Genomic DNA, 16,979 nt, shown 5'->3' on the forward strand with positions numbered 1-16,979 from the left:
TACTGTAATTACTACTAATAATAACAATCTGAGGGTTGCAGGTTCAAATCCCTGTTACACCAAACATGCTCACCCTTTCAGCTGTTGTGACATTATAATGTGACGGTCAATCCCACTATTCGTTGGTAAAAGAGTAGCCCAAGAATTGGTGGTGGGTGGTGATGACTAGCTGTCCTTTCCCTCTAGTTTTGCACTGCTAAATTAGGGACAGTTAGTGCAGATAGCCCTTGTGCACAAAATTAAAAAAAAACACCAAAAACACAAACAAAGAAAAAACTAACAATAATAATATTTTAAAAAATGTTCATGAGTAGCTCGTGCATTATGGAATTCAAAAGCATAACAAGAGCTGCATATTTGTCATATGATTTACAACTTATTAAGGCATGAATAGTAATTAGTCAGGGGTTATAAAGGCAATAAAACAATAAAATTTAACAATGTATATACAAACACACACTATTATGATCATAAAACTATTTAGTATAAACCTAAGTAGTTTAATATCACAATTTAAAGTCCTTCCAGACAGTGTTTCTTTACTGCTTCAGGGGTTACACCAGTGACAAGGCTTTAGGTTTAAATATTACACGAAAAAAAGTCAGAAATTTTGAGTCTAAGAAAAGTATTTTAATCTAAACATGGAAATCAACACTCAGACTAGTATACAGAAATTCTCTATTTATATATCTATACATATGTAAGTATTCACAGATACATTTTTAGTAAAAAATACTCCATTAAAAAATATAATCTTTGGTGTGCAAAAAACTTTTTATGTTTACATAAAGCCTGCCAAATGATGTGAATATATCGTAATTCTTTAACAAGCACAGAATAATTATTATGTCAGTTCCTGGGATTGAGCCTGTTGTGAGAAAGTTAAAACTATGAAGAATCAATCTCTGCACAGTTTTTCATGTTAGACACACATATTCTTTAAATTTTTAGGTTTGAAACTTTATTTTTTTGGACCATTTGGTCCTGAACAAGTTATGAGTACTCTTGCTCACCAACTTATATCTTATTGTACTTTTCAGTCTTGTGTTCTTTCTTAGATATTTTATAAAGTGGTATTGCCACAATAATTTTGAAACTGTTTTTCTACATTTCCTTCAAGTGTGGAACAGGATGGTGTTTGTTTGAACTCTCTTTGCAGTTATCTATAATTGTGGTAGGGAAGCAGTTCGTTAACGCCGTGGTGGAAATGGGTGTTCTGTAAGTTTTTTAGTTTAAATAGATATTTATTGTAATAATTGCATGTAAGAGCATTTTCTATGACAGTTGGCTCATTTTGAGACTTACGAACTGTGTTGTAGTTTTTTTTCAAAAAGTCATTTTGATGTTTTCAAGATTTGAAGTTTATTAATGTTCAGTCAAACATGTAATAAGTCAGATTGTATGTAAAATTACATTATTTATACATTCATGTCAGCAACAAAACCTGTTTTTATTTTAGAACTAGGTAAAAATATTTTTGTATTTATCAAGATGGCTGTTACGGCTTTACAAGAAATGGTCAGTGTGTAAAAAGGGTGAGTGTGTTCATGAAAACCATGCACCCACTCAGTGGGAGAGTGACTACAATTTAATAAACCAAGAACAAATTGGTCTTTTTTGGTGTATATCTGAAAATGAGTAAGGCTTAAGTTGAACTAAAATAATGATATGAAAATAATTACATTAATAGATAAATATGTTGTACATAAAAACTTGAACACGTTAAAATGGTACTTTTTCCATGTCTGTGAAAAATGTTAAATCTTTGACAATCACCTTGTAGTTTGTACATTATTCAACAGCCTTAAAATCAAGTTATTCTTATTCAAGTTAACTGAGTAATTGGCTGCTATGGAAATGAATGATATATTATTTTAAGTTCCTCCAACATAGTTTAAAATATTTTTAAGTAGTTAATGTATAATTAACAGTAAATATTAAATGTGTGATATGATAATAATGTATGTGAAAACAGTAGTTGGAGCAGCATTTAGAAAGTTTTTTGATGATGTAGAAATTGATATGAACTGTGTTCATTGCTAAGCCTGAAGGGTTATAATGCTAAGATTAATCATTTGATTCCTGCTGTGGTTATGGGTCAAATTCCACATTGTACAACTTCACATTTAACAACAAACAAAGAAATTGTTTTTAGTTTTATGGGTTTCACCTTTTTTTCAGAACAGTGTAATCTATAGAGGAAACATTTATTAAATACCTGTAAAACAGTTACACCACCTCAATGATTAGTATTTTCTGGAACAGCAATTTTATAGGTCCTTGTCTGTGTTTTAGTTTGTTTGTTTTTTAAATGAAACATGATTAATATGCTACTTGATTTTGACATTAATGTTTCTGTATTGACTTTTATGTCAAACTAGAAATTAAATCTCTTATTCAACCACCTCTAGACCTGAATCTACTACATTAGGTTAGATTTTCTCTATTATTAAAGTTTGATACTTCCAGGAGTCACCACATGTATTATAGTTATTGTAGTCCATTAATTACAGTAACTTTAGACTATATTTAACTGTCTAAATCATAAGAACTTCCTTAAACATTAAATGTACAGTTTAGTTAATAAACGTTTTTGTAATTTATTATCCTTCTGTAGTGTTGCAGTTTGGATTTTCCACAATTTTTGTGGCTACATTTCCTCGCACCATTGTTTGCTATGCTGAACATCATCATAAAAATCAGGCTCGGTGCTAGGAAGTTTATTCGCTTATTACGACAACCTGTGGCAGAAAGAGTTAAGAACATTGGTGAGTGCACAGTGTGGTGAATACAGTAAGCTGTTTGGTTTAAGTCTGTTAAGATGAAGTTAAATTAACAATGTTACACATTTTTTATTTCAGACAAGTCTCTTGATTTATCATGTTACATACATTATGTATTATTGCTCTAAATAATCAGTAATTTGAATGTAGTTGTTATTTAAATGTTAGTATGTATTAAAATATATTTGCCAACAAGATTGACATGTACTATTTTCTTTTTTGACACAATTCTATTGAAAATAGAAAAACGATACAATTTATAGTAACAGTTATTACAAATTAGGGTTTAGGTACAAGAGGTTTAGCAACAATTCTGAGTTTTATATATGATCTAGAACTCGATGTTTTATCGACAGTCCAGGCCCATAACAAGGAAATTCAATCCAAGTTGAGACTGTCACACCTCACTTAAGCTGGCTATCTTGGATGGCTTTGCACTGGTTAAAAGCTGACTTTTTCCAAGAATGCTATTTAATGTTCTTGTAGAAAAAATAATATCCCAAATTAATGTGCTGAAATTGAATGATTTGTAATGTTCAAAATCTACTACGTACCTGGTCTCCAGTTTTGTAGTTTTGTGATTAATTGGTGTTAATCACAATTTTTTCTTCTGAGGCCTATATCACACTGACTTTAACTGACTAATAATATTCTTCCTGCTCTTGGCATGTTGGTTTATATAGTTTATTGTGAGTTTCTAGAATACTCACCAAAGTTGGAAGATGCTAGTATTTTCATTAAATAAATAAATATTAAATCTTACTCTTGAAAATCTTCTACAAATTTCAAGAACAGATGGGACTTGTGCAATACATGGCCAACAATATACATCACATGCAAAAAAGAAAACTATTATGAAACAAGCGTAGGTACTAAAACAAATGTATAATGGTAAATCTGTTAAAACAGAGAAATCACAGTCTGAAGCTCTTAAAATGTAGACAATAATGTTGTGATACAAAACTTCATAACATACAAACACTTTTCCATTAACTGAGTGAGGCCTGATATTAGTAAATAATAACAATCACTCTGACAGTCGTGTGTAAACCAATCAGTTGTAAGAAATATTTGGATTTTAGCCTTTTAGGTATTTTCATTATCATTATGACATTCAACTTACCCAGATAGTGAATAAAGTAATATTCATACTTTGAAGTTTGTTTTATTTCAAACCTTGATTTTTTTACACTAAATATACACAGAAGAGTTATTAGAGTTAATAACTTCTGATAAGTCTTTAGTGACAAGTCTTAATTCATAACTTAGCTGAGATATATTTGTATATAATCCATTTTATACATGAATATAATGTTAATGAAAGAGAATTGTTTTGTAAGCAAAAAAATAATAAAAAGATTTAGAGAGTAAAGTTATTGAAATATATTCCAGTTATCCTAATAGGTTGATTCTATTTTGATAGGAATATGGTACAGAATTCTTAATTCTGTTGGAAAGATTTCTGTCATCACAAATGTAAGTACAGAGAATTATGAGCAATGTTTGTACTTGTTCTTAACACTAACTGTTAGTAATACCATTACATTGATTACAGTGATAAAGGAAAACTTCATACACATGAATGATATTGGAATCTTTATAAGTGAAATCAACTCTTTGCATTTCCTTTCAAATTTTATCTAAATTATAAAATTATTTTTAAAAACATTTGATGTTCAAGGTGACTATTAAATTACTGTAGTTAATGTTATAAGTATAGGTCAGTTCCAAAACTGTTACTCAATATGATTTCTTTTAGAATTTCTGTGTACTTGTATTTTTTCTGCAATGATTTTCTAAAGCACCTTTAGTGGGTTTATAAAATACATTGATGTGATTTCTTTTTATGAGTCAGTTTACAGGTTTACACCTACTGACTATCGGTTGTTATTAATTAAAGACCAAATTTTGTGCATTAAAGAATTGTCATGGTGTTGATCCATCACAATTTTGGTGTAATATGAAGACTTAATTGTTACTATCATGAAGAGACAGGAGTTTATAATGTTTTACAATTAATGTCAACAGAAACAATAAATGATTTTTAACCTTTCTAATCACTTGAAGTACAGTGTCACCATATTTTTACTCCATGTTGGAATTATATAGTATAATAATTCTATATAGTAAATTGATGTTCATTTAATATAAAAAGCAATGATGTAGTAAAAAATTTAAGATGAAAATGATATTATTTTCTGTTCTATCAAGCATGGTTAGTGATGCAATAGACATTTAACACAGTGAATTTCATCATTACCCACAATGTCAAACCTAGTTAACTGTGTACTATGACGTTTACATATGTGAATATTTTTTTCTACATTGTCAAATCTACTTAATGGTGTGAAACACTTAATAAGGTTTGTTCCTACACTATCAAACTAAATAATGATACAGTATATTATTTAAGGTGAAAATATGTTATTTTCTGAACTGTTAATTCTATATTCTCACTTTTCGGACATTGATCATCACCTTTACTTCGAGTTTGGTTGATAAAATATTCTATACATTTTTCATTTCACCAGATAGGTCACTGAATGGATTTCTGAACTTTACTCTGTCAGATTTCAGTATCAGTAACTTTTCTGTTGATATGAATATTCTTTCTGAAACTGACGCCAGTGTGGAATACTGCAAGTAAGTGTTAATTTTTGCTTTATTGTTTCAAAGTAACTGAGAATAAAAAACAATGTATGTGTGATTAAGAACCAATGTGGTGTCTTTAACCCAACTTGGGATACCAGTGTGGTGTCTCTTTAACCCTACTGACATGGGATATCAAAGTGCACAAATCACAACCATTTTACATAGATTCAAACATTAATCCTACTGACATGGGATATGAAAGTGCACAAGTTACAACCATTTTACATAGATTCAAACTTTAACCCTATTGACATGGGATATCAAATTGTGCAAGGTGCAACCATTTTATTGAATTAGTTTCAAAGTTATCATCCATGGAAGTATTTTCCATCACTGCAACAACATTTTGACCATAATGAACCAGATGCAAGGCAATTGAATGCAACATGATACATTTGGCATGTATAAGTGGGTGGAAATTATGCCTAGCATGCATAGATAGATGGGTACAGATGATGTCTATCATGTAAAATGTATGGGTGGAAATGATGTCTAGCATGGTTAAATGTATTGGTAAAGATGATATCTAGTATGCATAGATATTTTAGATATATGACGTATGGTGGATGTTTGGCATGTGCAAATATAATGCTGTAGGTGATATCTAGCATTAAACTACAATAAAGGGTTAATTAATCACTTATATATATTTTTAAACTTGGTACAAAAAAGATACTTTATAACTTAAATATTAGTATTACATAAAATTTAATTCTTAACTTAAAAAATGAATATTTAAATATGTTCTCAGTCTGTACTTCTCTACACAATCTGGTGATGCTCTGACTTTTCATTTACAAGTTTTTTTCTCTTCTCTTGTGAGGGTTTCAGATTGTTCAACCAGTTAGAAACATATATATAGTAGATACTAACAACCCAGAATATAAAATTTCAACCCAAATGACAAACCCTTCTGTTATCTTCTGTTTTTCAAGAAATCTGTGTAACTCTCTTTTATATTGCTGTTGGACAATTGGTTGTATTTATAAAACTAAGAAAAAGAGTGTTTTCTATGCATAAATCAGGCAAGTTTCTTTTTGTTTTGGCAGTCAAAGCCAATACTTCATGAAGCTAGCCTGATGGGTTTAGACAAAAAAATGTTGTGAATTTGTGCATTATTAACTGAAAGTTATTTTACAATTTTTTCAAGTAATTCAATATTTTTAATGTAACATAATTATTCATAGTACAAAACAGAAATTTTATTATCCTTCTATAAACATAAAAATAATTACAAGAGATTTCATAATATTCACCATTGGTTTTATTTTTTATTCCAAAAGAAGTAACATTTGTACAAAACTTTAACATATTTTTATCCAAGGAAGATGGAAGGTTTGTTTCTAGATTCTGTTTTCTGTGCAGTTAAAAAGTTATACATCTTCAAGAGAGAGAACTTTACTGACTTCAGCAACATTTGAAACAACTACACTAACTCTTTTAATGACTGTATTTCAGGATTGATACACAAAAATTGTTCAAATAAAACACAAATAGAACTTGAAGACAAAACACTTGGATGATGAAATTACTTTTCTGCTGGTACAAATCGATTAAAATTTTCCAGACATCAGATTCACAAAATTCCAGCAAAATCTCCTCACTCAATAGGATTTCAAAGAAACTTTTTTGGAAGAAAACTGTAGAATTAATTTCTAACAATTAGATATTGCATATGCAAACTTGCATATTGCTGTTCATATAAGAGCACAAAATGTACTTAGTTGTTTAAGTTAGATTAGAAAGTTAACTTTATTTCAAAAAACTTGACTGAGTACAGATAACAGTTTTAAGGTAAAGTTGAAAATTTATAAAATGCAAAACATCCTCTATAAAATAAATTGTTTAAAGTGCTGGCTTCTATTTTAAGGTCATTTTATTTCATGATTTCTTCATTCAGGTACCAAGACCATAGAGAGCCTCCAACAGCAAACAACAAATATGAATATAAGTCAATATATTGGCAGTTTGCTACAACTTGCTTGATGTTCGTTTTTAATTTTACGGTTGGAAACAATTTTTTCAAATTATAGATCTTATTTTTAATCAAACTTAATTACATTTACAGTTCATTTTTTAGTTTATATTAAAATAAATCAATTTACAGTATCTTTCACTTTAGGACATAAAATACAACTTTCTTTCTTCAAAATATGGAATATTTTTAAATGCTAATTGTAGAACAAACCTGAGACTTTTATTTAACCAAAGTTTTCAAAACAAATATAAAGTGTGAATAGCTTTTACTAAATCACCTTTTATTTGTAATTTAAATTTTTTTGAGGAAGCTAAGCACATGTTTTGATGTACATAAACCCACAGGACCAGTTGAGAAATGCTGTATTAAATTAACTTCAAGGGAGTTGGAAACTTTTTAACATTTACTGCAACTGAAAATGTATAAACATTATAACGATGTACAGTTGTTTTTAATGAAGCAACATAAATTGGCTATAATTGGTAATACATTTTACTTCAGCCAGGACAATCCTAGAATGTTTTTAAAAGCTTCAGTAACATTTACTAAGTTATCCTTCACAAAATGGATGGATTAATCATTTTTGTTATAAAACTATCCTTTTTATTACCCAATTCTAAAAGTGTTAGATTTTTTTTGTGGCTTCTGTTCATCCAGTGTAATGTTTTTCTAATTGTGTAGCACTGATACTGTTCTGAATGACTGTACATGCTCATTAGTAATTTAAGAAAAATTCATGATTTAATCATTGTTCATAAAGTTTTATAATCTGTATTGGTTAAACAATGTTATGTAAAAGGATTATGTTTTAAAAATTGCTCCAGTGAAACTTATCATGTTTTTACTTTTTTTTAGTGTCTTGTATTTATCATCTCATCTTTGATTTGTTGGTTGATCCCTGACATTCCAAAGTCTGTGAATCTTCAGATCAGGCATGAAAATCATATCATCAATGATATGATTATTGAACATGAACTAAGAAAAGCAAAGTATCTTGCTTTGAATGAAAAAAAAAAAAAAAGGAGCCAGGTTGGAAGATACAAGTAAGTAGACCAAAGGTAAGTTTGTGAATATTCTGTTTGTTAGTTAGTATATATTTTTATTTGTGTGTGAATAAGTAAGAGAGTATAGTTAGAGGTTATGGCTTGTGTAAGTGTGCATACTGCATGTTAGCAGGTTCTTCAACTGATCAAAACTTGGTAAAACAAGATTCTAAACTTCAGTAAGGCAATAAGGTTGGTGGGTCATTCTAGAAAATAAAATAGCCAGGTAGGAAGATACAAGTATACCAGTGGTAAGTTTGTGAATATGCTGGTTTTGTGTGTGTGTTGTTGTTTTTTATCAGTGTTCAGTATACGTTGGTTATCAGTTGTTTTTTTTAAGTATTCTGTCAGATTATCAACAGATTAAATTTCTTTATATAATTGTAATGAAGAGAAACTAAAGTTATTTGATTAACTCCAAACATTAATATTTACTCGAAGGAAAATTATTTGAACTTAGCGAAAACTTCAGTTTATGAATTGGTACTTACTATTATAAATGTGTGCATTATTAAAAAATATTGAACATTTATCTAGATGTATTGGATACAACTTCAGTTTTTGAACAGATTTGTGTTAAATTATGTACCTGTTTACATCCTTTAATAATAATTTGAATCACTCATGAGGGTGAATGAAAATTATGAAGTACAAAACTCATTTTTTAAAGTAATGGATCTTTAGTTTTGTTACTTCTCTTTAAGATGGGCTGATTTTTTTAAAAGCATTTTTGACATAAGTGTTTCTTTAAACATACATTTCATGTGAAATATTTCGTGGTTATTTCAATCATCAGTAATTTTAGATTATATAGATGTTTACACACATTGTCTCTTGTCATGTAAAATTAAAACATTTTATTATGCCAGTTGTAACTGTTACAAAATATTTCTTTATGTGAATTTTAAACCAGTTATTTTAATTATTACAACTTTTACTTCTGTATATATTTTATTGTTTAAAATTTATGAGCATTTCTGAAGAAATATTTGTTGATGTGTGCATAATTATGAAGTATTTTTCATTTGTAATAAATGAAATTAAACCTTATTTACTAAAGTATTTAGTATTATTACCTGATGTAACATGTTTTAGAGCAGAACTTACAAGTGTCGTAGGTTTGTTTCACATATTTCATTTACAAAATTACTAACTAACATCTCGCATTTAAACATATTTTTTTTAGTTTGAATAAGAAGTTCCCAGTTCGTGTAACAAAGATAAAATGAAAATTCTGAATATATTATTATTAAAGACTTTGCCTTTTTTTTAAATTCATGTTTTAATCTTCAGAAGTATTTCATCTGTTATGTTTCTTTAAATGTCCAAACTATGTCCCAGCAATGGAACGATATCAAATTAATTCATTTCTTTATCAAATGAAAACTGTCGTTACAGGCTACATTTAATTTCAGGCTCAACTTCATGTACACTGGCACAAATAACACATCTCGAAAACTATTGCACACCGACATCACACATATATATAAACCTTACTTATTGGATTGTCATCATAGACTCATGTTAACTCTTAGTTTATATTCGGTCAATGTTGATAAAAGAATATTTCCAGAGTTGAGGGTGAGTGACGTTGTTAAGTCACCCTCCCTCTGGTATGGCCAGGAGGTTCAGGTGATCGACTTGCAATCTGAAGGTCGCCGGTTCGAAACATGTTCGCCCTTTCAGCCGTAGAGGCGTTATAATGTGACGGTCAATGTGATGGTGAAAGAGTAGCCCAAGAGTTGGTGGTGGATGGTGATGACTAGCTGTCTTCTCTCTTGTCTTACACTGCTGAAATAGGAATGGCTAGCGCAGATAGTCCTCGTGTAGCTTTGCGCAAAATTCAAAAGCAAACCTTCTGGTCTATCGAGCTAGTTTAATAAAAGATATAACAGTAACGGAAATACTAACAGCTATCAAAGACACAAAAAACAAATCTCCTGGAGAAGATGGTATACAAGCTGTTCTAAAACATGGTACTCAGAAATTATATGAACACCTAACAGCCTTATTTAATTTATCATTATTAGCCGGATATATCTCTGTTTCTTGGAAGGAAGCAGTAATATTAATGTTCCAGAAAGAAGCAAAGAAACCAAATAATTACCGCCCAATTATCCTAACCAGTTGCATCGGCAAAATTTTAGAAAGAATAATTAGTAACTGACTATCTATATACTTAGAAGTAAGTTCAAAATTACCCGAAATTCAAAACGGATTTAGAAAATAAGACAAACTACAGACCACCTGATCAGATTAACAGAACCAATTACAGACAGTTTTAACAAAAAACGAATGTACTGTAGCTTGCTTTCTTGACATTGAGAAAGCATTTGACATGGTCTGGCATAACGGATTACGCCAGCAGCTAACGAAAATGGATTTACCCTAAGGAATTAATTATTTGCTGGCTATCTACTTTACATGGAAGTTTGTGTAAAATTAGCGAGTGGGCCCCATTCACAGCCGTTTTCATTTGAGGCAGGAGTCCCACAGGGAAAGGTAGTTAGCCCTATATTATTTATCATGTATGTGAATAATATGCCTCTATCGGACCTAAATTTATGTTTTGCATCACAATTTGCTGACGATGTGTAGCGGTATGGAAAAGTGACCCCACTTCTTCAATAGCAGCAACAAACCTCCAACCAGTCCTGAATAATTTTGAATAATTCTGCCACACATATGGAATAAAAATAAATATTCCAACAACCCAAGTAATATTATTCAGCAGATTAAATAAACTGAAAAAAGAATTAAAAGATCCACCAAAGTTATACATGAATGGATCACTTACAGACTGCTACTTCTGCTAAATTTTTAGGATTAACTTATGATACCAAATTAACGTGGATACAGCACACAAACAATATCCTGATCAGAATCTGGAAAAGAGCAAATTATGGAAGTCTTTCAGGTAAAAATCAAGGTACATTACCTGATAATATAATAAACATTTACAAAACATACATTAGACCTATAATAGAATACACATCTCCTGCCTGGATAATCATAACAAAAACAATTACAGAAAGTACAAAAAATACAAAATTCAATCTCAAGTTCAGCCTATAAAGTACCACGCACAAGTACTTCATGCACAAGTATGCAAACGTTGAGCCAATATGTGAAAGACTCTTGCATCATGCACTAAACTATTTTAATAAAAATTGGCATAAAAAATGTTTTAATGTGTGATCTCGACAGATACTACGTACATGATGAACATAGTCCTAAGTACCTCTCTCCTATAAATATATATTTAAGAAATATAAATCAAGCTGGCTTCCATACACTAAACACTTAAAACTAGTTTTATTTTTTATGCTTTTTATTCATTTTTTTTCTCTTCTTTCCTTTCTTCTTTTTCTTTATTATTTTAATTTTTCCTATAAATATATATATAAAAAGGGAAAATATATATATATATAAGTGAAAAAACGAGTAGAAATATAAATAAAATGGAATAGAAGTAAAAAAAAGTGGATAAAGGAAGAAAAAAGGGCAACACAAGACATGGACATTGCTCTGAAAAGGTTGGAGTATTGTGGAATACTCTGGCCCAAAATCTACAACAACAACAAATTCCTACAAGTAGCCGACATGAAAACTAGGAATGGAGGAAGAGGTCCTGTGCACCTGACTGTCCTGGGTATTTAAAATTAAACATACCCAAATACCCACAAAGAAGAAGCGAAGCGAGTAAGTTCTGCGAGAAATTAAATATTTTGTTATTAATAAATATCTTGTTTCTTATTTCTCACTATTTATGAAATATTATTTATCTTTATATAATTTGATTTTGTTTGGCATAATTACAAATAATTTGTGCAACATAAGGGTTGTTTTTAAAAGAATTCCTTATTATCGGATACGCTGAGTAAAATTATTGTCACAACATCTTTATAAGTTAACTTGGTGAAACGTTACGTGATATTATGTCTGTTTGTTTGTTTGTTGTTGGAATTTCGCACAAAGCTACTCGAGGGCTATCTGTGCTAGCCGTCCCTAATTTAGCAGTGTAAGACTAGAGGGAAGGCAGCTAGTCATCACCACCCACCGCCAACTCTTGGGCTACTTTTCACCAACGAAAAGTGGGATTGATCGTTATATTATAACGCCCCACAGCTGGGAGGGCGAGCATGTTTGGCGCGACTCGGGCGCGAGATATTATGTCAGTTTGACGTTTTGTATAACGGGTGTTAAGATTTTGTATTACTTTTAAATCCGACTCTTATTTCAAATAATTTTAGTAAATAATTTCGATTTATTCACACGAGTGAAGAACACTGAGGAAACCGCTACACATTTTTTAATCGCTGACGAATGTTGAAAAATATCCTGAAACCCAGAGTTCTTCATACATTGAGAGGATCACGTCCGTGAAAGAAGTGTAATAATTTCAAGAATACCACGTAGAAAAATTCAACTTGTTCTGGATTCATGTTTACCACGTCCAGTACGTGTAAAACAGTGACAAAAAAAGTCATCAAACCACTTGAGAGACAGCTTTCACCTGCCCCACCCTTCACCAGGAGTTGCTCTTCTCCTTGATACCCTTTGAACGTCATCATATCGCGCTTTGTATCACAAAAATCAGCACCAAGCTACAGCAAAGTATATTTTCTTTAGATTCTATTGTCATATACTGGACATTAGGTGTCTTTTTAGTTATTTTTGAACAGACAGTTTGGTACATCTTGAATTTGACAATATTCTAGAACACTCAAGGTTTTCTATCGCTCGAAGAGCATCTACCACTTTTCTCAATATCAGTTGCATTTAAAAGATTTTGTTTTGTAATAAGCACAAAGCTACACAATAGGATATCTGTGCTCTGCCCACCACGGGTATCGAAACCGGGTTTTAGCGTTGTAAGTCTGCAGACATGCCGCTGACCCACCGGAGGCGCATTTAAAAAGTGTTTTATTTCTTCTCGTCGAACCTCCTCCAGCGATGTACAGAACACCGTTTTACATTGCAAAATCGGTATCCAAGAGAGTTCATAACCGTAAGTTCAATATTCCCTTTCATGAGTGAGATTTCTTTTACCATCTTTGAGAACAAACAATTTTTGATGATTCTGCTCTACTGTGATGATGTCTAACCTCCCAGTTGTCAAATTGTCAGCAGCTTTGTTATTTTTTTGTTTATTAAAACAAATAACAGTTACCTTACCAAAATGCCATAGATAGAAAGTAGTCCAGTTAACTAATGTAGTGACACTCCAGTTAATCATGAAAAAAACTTGTACATTCTGAAATTGAGCAAAAATTCCGTAGCAAATGTGAATACATTAAATTACAGAAAACTGCGTGCGAAGAATAAAATATGTGAAAACTAAATCGTGAACTAGAAGTTACACAATAAAACCTAAAAACGTCTCAGAAATATATTATTTCGTCATTTAAGAAAAGAAGAGCTAATATTAATGCTCCAACAATCGCCATGTTTCAACATTAGGAAATAACCAGTGATTTTTTTTCTTCTAAATTTCAAATTAGAAAATTCGCCCCCAGACCATTTCTGTTTAGCAATTAACCTTTCAAATTAATGTAATTATGTATTACCAACAGACTGAAACAATAATATTTGAATGTTTGTTTTGAATTTCGCGTAAAGCTTTTCGAGGGATATCTGCGCTAGCCGTCCCTAATTTAGCAGTGTAAGACCAGAGGGAAGACAGCTAGTTATCATCACTCATCGCCAACTCTTGGGCTATTCTTTTATCAACGAATAGTGGGATTGACCGTCACATTATAACGCCCCCACGGATAAAGGGGCGAGCATGTTTGGCGCGACGGGGATACGAGCCGCGTCCCTCAGATTACGAATCGCACGCCTTAACCCACCTGGTCATGCCGGGCTAATGTTCGGATCATAAATTGTCAGTCTACAATTTTATATGTGACGAAACGACCAACGACGCTCTCTCCCATCCCGAAAGATAACTACAGCCCACTTTACAGCGATTAATCGTATAATTCCATAAAATGCACTTCAATTAGACGAAAATTATAAATTAGAATTTCTATATTTATATTATGTACTCACTAGCCGTAGAGCCCTAAAGGAGAACTCACGTCAAGTGAATAAAAGTGTTTGTAAAATAGCAATACTTTTCAGTGGAGCTAACAACTGCAAGATACAGTAAGAAAGAGGTTTGAGAAGGAAAGTTAATTTTAGATCCAGCGAATTTATATAGATTCTTATACAGCTGAAGAGATTTGTTATTTATTCTTAACATTAATAAGATAGAATACATAATTTACTATTTTTTATTTACTTTCATTAACGTTGTTCACCCATTTCAGAATTTTCGCGTAACAATGCATTAGGGAATATATATTTTAACAAAGGTACAAATGCTTTCTGCCATCATCCCAATTTAGAACTATTGGTTTGGTTTGTCTTGAATTTCGAGATAAACTGTACGAGGACTATCTGTGCTAGCCGTCCCTAATTTAGCAGTGTAAGACTAGAGGGAAGGCAGCTAGTCATCACCACCCACCGCCAACTCTTGGGCTACTCTTTCACCAACGAATAGTGGGATTGAACGTCACATTATAACGCCCCCTCGGCTGGGAGGGCGAGCATGTTTTGGCGCGACTCGGGCGCAAACCCGCGACCCTCAGATTACGAATCGCACGTGTTAACGCGCTAGGCCATGCCAGGTCCCGGGGGGATAGGAAATGTACATTATCTAATATACATCACTACTACAAACTGCACACTTCTAATTAATTTATATGACGAAATCCGTGTAATAATTTCCCTAATCTTTGTTCTTGCGGGGCCACCTGACCTACTTTCATTGATTTTTGTGAAACATCGAACTAATTACACAAACCACATTCTTTTTATGTTAACTCTTATTTATCACAAAAACGTGCCCTGTATGCGTTATAAAAGTTACCAAATATTTCTATTCGATTAGAGTAGCTAAAGAGTTGGCGGTGAGTACTGTTAAATAACTGCCTTTCCTGTAGTTACAGATCAAAGATGGTTAACACTTTACGTGAGGAAACAAATTATATAAAAGTATCACAATTCTTATAATTACGCTCTCCAGTGGCTCAGCGGTATGCCTGCGGAATTACAACGCTAAAAACCCGATTTTGATACCTCTAGTTAGCAGAGCACAGATAGTTCATTGTGTAGCTTTGGGCTTAATTCAAAACAAATAAACAAACAAAATATATTGGTTTTGGGACAGAAAAATGTTTTTATCAATCTTGTTAGCAAATATCATAAATTTGATACATATCAATATTTAATTAGCTACTTATTTTCAAGAGAATTTCCGAATATTTAATATATTTATATATAAATATGTATATTTTAACAAAACCATGTTGTAGAGTTCACAGTTGAAATCTTAATTTCAATGAAAGTTTCTCACTAATTTCTCAAGTATCATTTAATGGTCTATAACAGATTCTCGCTAAGTTTTTTTTTTCGCTTTATAATGATTAATAAAATCCTGATTAATTCAATCTCCTTGGTATTGTCTTTGATATCCTCAATCTCTACAGGATCTAAATCAGATATTACATATAATGCCACCCCTCCCCTCTTTTGTACTTTCTATTCCTATTAAATAGCCTGTAACCCTATATTTCAAAGATTTTGTGTCATGAAAACCATTTTTCAGTTGTCTCATATCAAATTTCTCTATTCCAACCATGCACTTTCCTGAAGTCATCAATTTTATTTGTTATACATCTACCATTGTAACTGCTTCTACACTCATTTCCTATGCTAAGCTTTTCTCTGCCTCTATTTTACACCTAGTATATATGCAAGGCAAAAACGTTATAACTGCTAACCCCTTTATATCGCCTGTTCTGCCAGTTGTGTCCCTCATCTGTTCTCTCGGTAGCATAAGCTGATTCTTTTCTCCCATTTTACCTACGTGTTGTCAATGAATCACAATAACCTTTTATCATCCACACCCTTCTCTGAATTTTTTTGTTTTCCTTCCTCCAAATGACAGCCAGGTAGTTAAGGCACTCGACTCGTGAGCTGAGGGTCGCGGGTTCGAATCTCAGTCACATCTAACAACTCGCTCTTTCAGCCAGGGGTGTTATAATATGATGGTCAATACCACTATTCGTCTTAACACACTTGGCCATGCCGGGCCTGAAAAGTTGAATGAATAAATCAATACATATCAAGATGGAATTAAATACTGGAACCATTTCTGAACGCGTCTTTTAAAGTATTCATCTTATTTTACAACTAGATATATGCGTTCCTCAGATTTTTTATTGCTAGAATTAATGTTTTAAAGTTCTGTTGTTAAAGCACTACTGTGGCTTTGTAACTGTAAGATATGGTTTCAGTATAACTGTTCTGAGCTGAATCAAACCCCAAAAATATGTCCATACATACCGACATATTTTATGTCGTGTTCGACTTCCAAAGCTGTCAAAAATGATTACAATTACACTTGTAACACAATATTAGTATTAAACCTGTTAATTTTGAAACACTTTTTTCTTCCCGATATTTGACTTTTTC

At 31.6% G+C, this 16,979-nt stretch overlaps 1 protein-coding gene across 6 annotated transcripts; it reads left to right on the plus strand.

Moving 5' to 3' along the window:
• Positions 1-748: 748 nt before the first annotated feature.
• LOC143255158 (anoctamin-2-like) lies at positions 749-9,710 on the plus strand. Of its 6 annotated transcripts, XM_076510397.1 has the most exons (7): positions 749-1,218; positions 1,492-1,535; positions 2,618-2,768; positions 4,207-4,259; positions 5,319-5,426; positions 7,336-7,441; positions 8,269-9,253. In XM_076510397.1, coding segments are annotated over exons 4-7 (408 nt in total). In that variant the 5' UTR covers positions 749-1,218; positions 1,492-1,535; positions 2,618-2,768; positions 4,207-4,257; the 3' UTR covers positions 8,461-9,253. The 6 variants fall into 6 exon arrangements, 5 of the variants coding, with proteins under 5 accessions (XP_076366512.1, XP_076366513.1, XP_076366511.1 ...); XM_076510398.1 differs by lacking the exon at positions 1,492-1,535 and having other exon boundaries at positions 5,315-5,426; positions 8,269-9,710; XM_076510396.1 differs by lacking the exon at positions 1,492-1,535.
• The last annotated feature ends 7,269 nt before the right edge of the window (positions 9,711-16,979 follow it).

This window comes from Tachypleus tridentatus, chromosome 7 (genome assembly GCF_004210375.1).
Source record: "Tachypleus tridentatus isolate NWPU-2018 chromosome 7, ASM421037v1, whole genome shotgun sequence".
In the NCBI taxonomy this organism is placed as follows: Eukaryota; Metazoa; Arthropoda; class Merostomata; order Xiphosura; family Limulidae; genus Tachypleus; species Tachypleus tridentatus.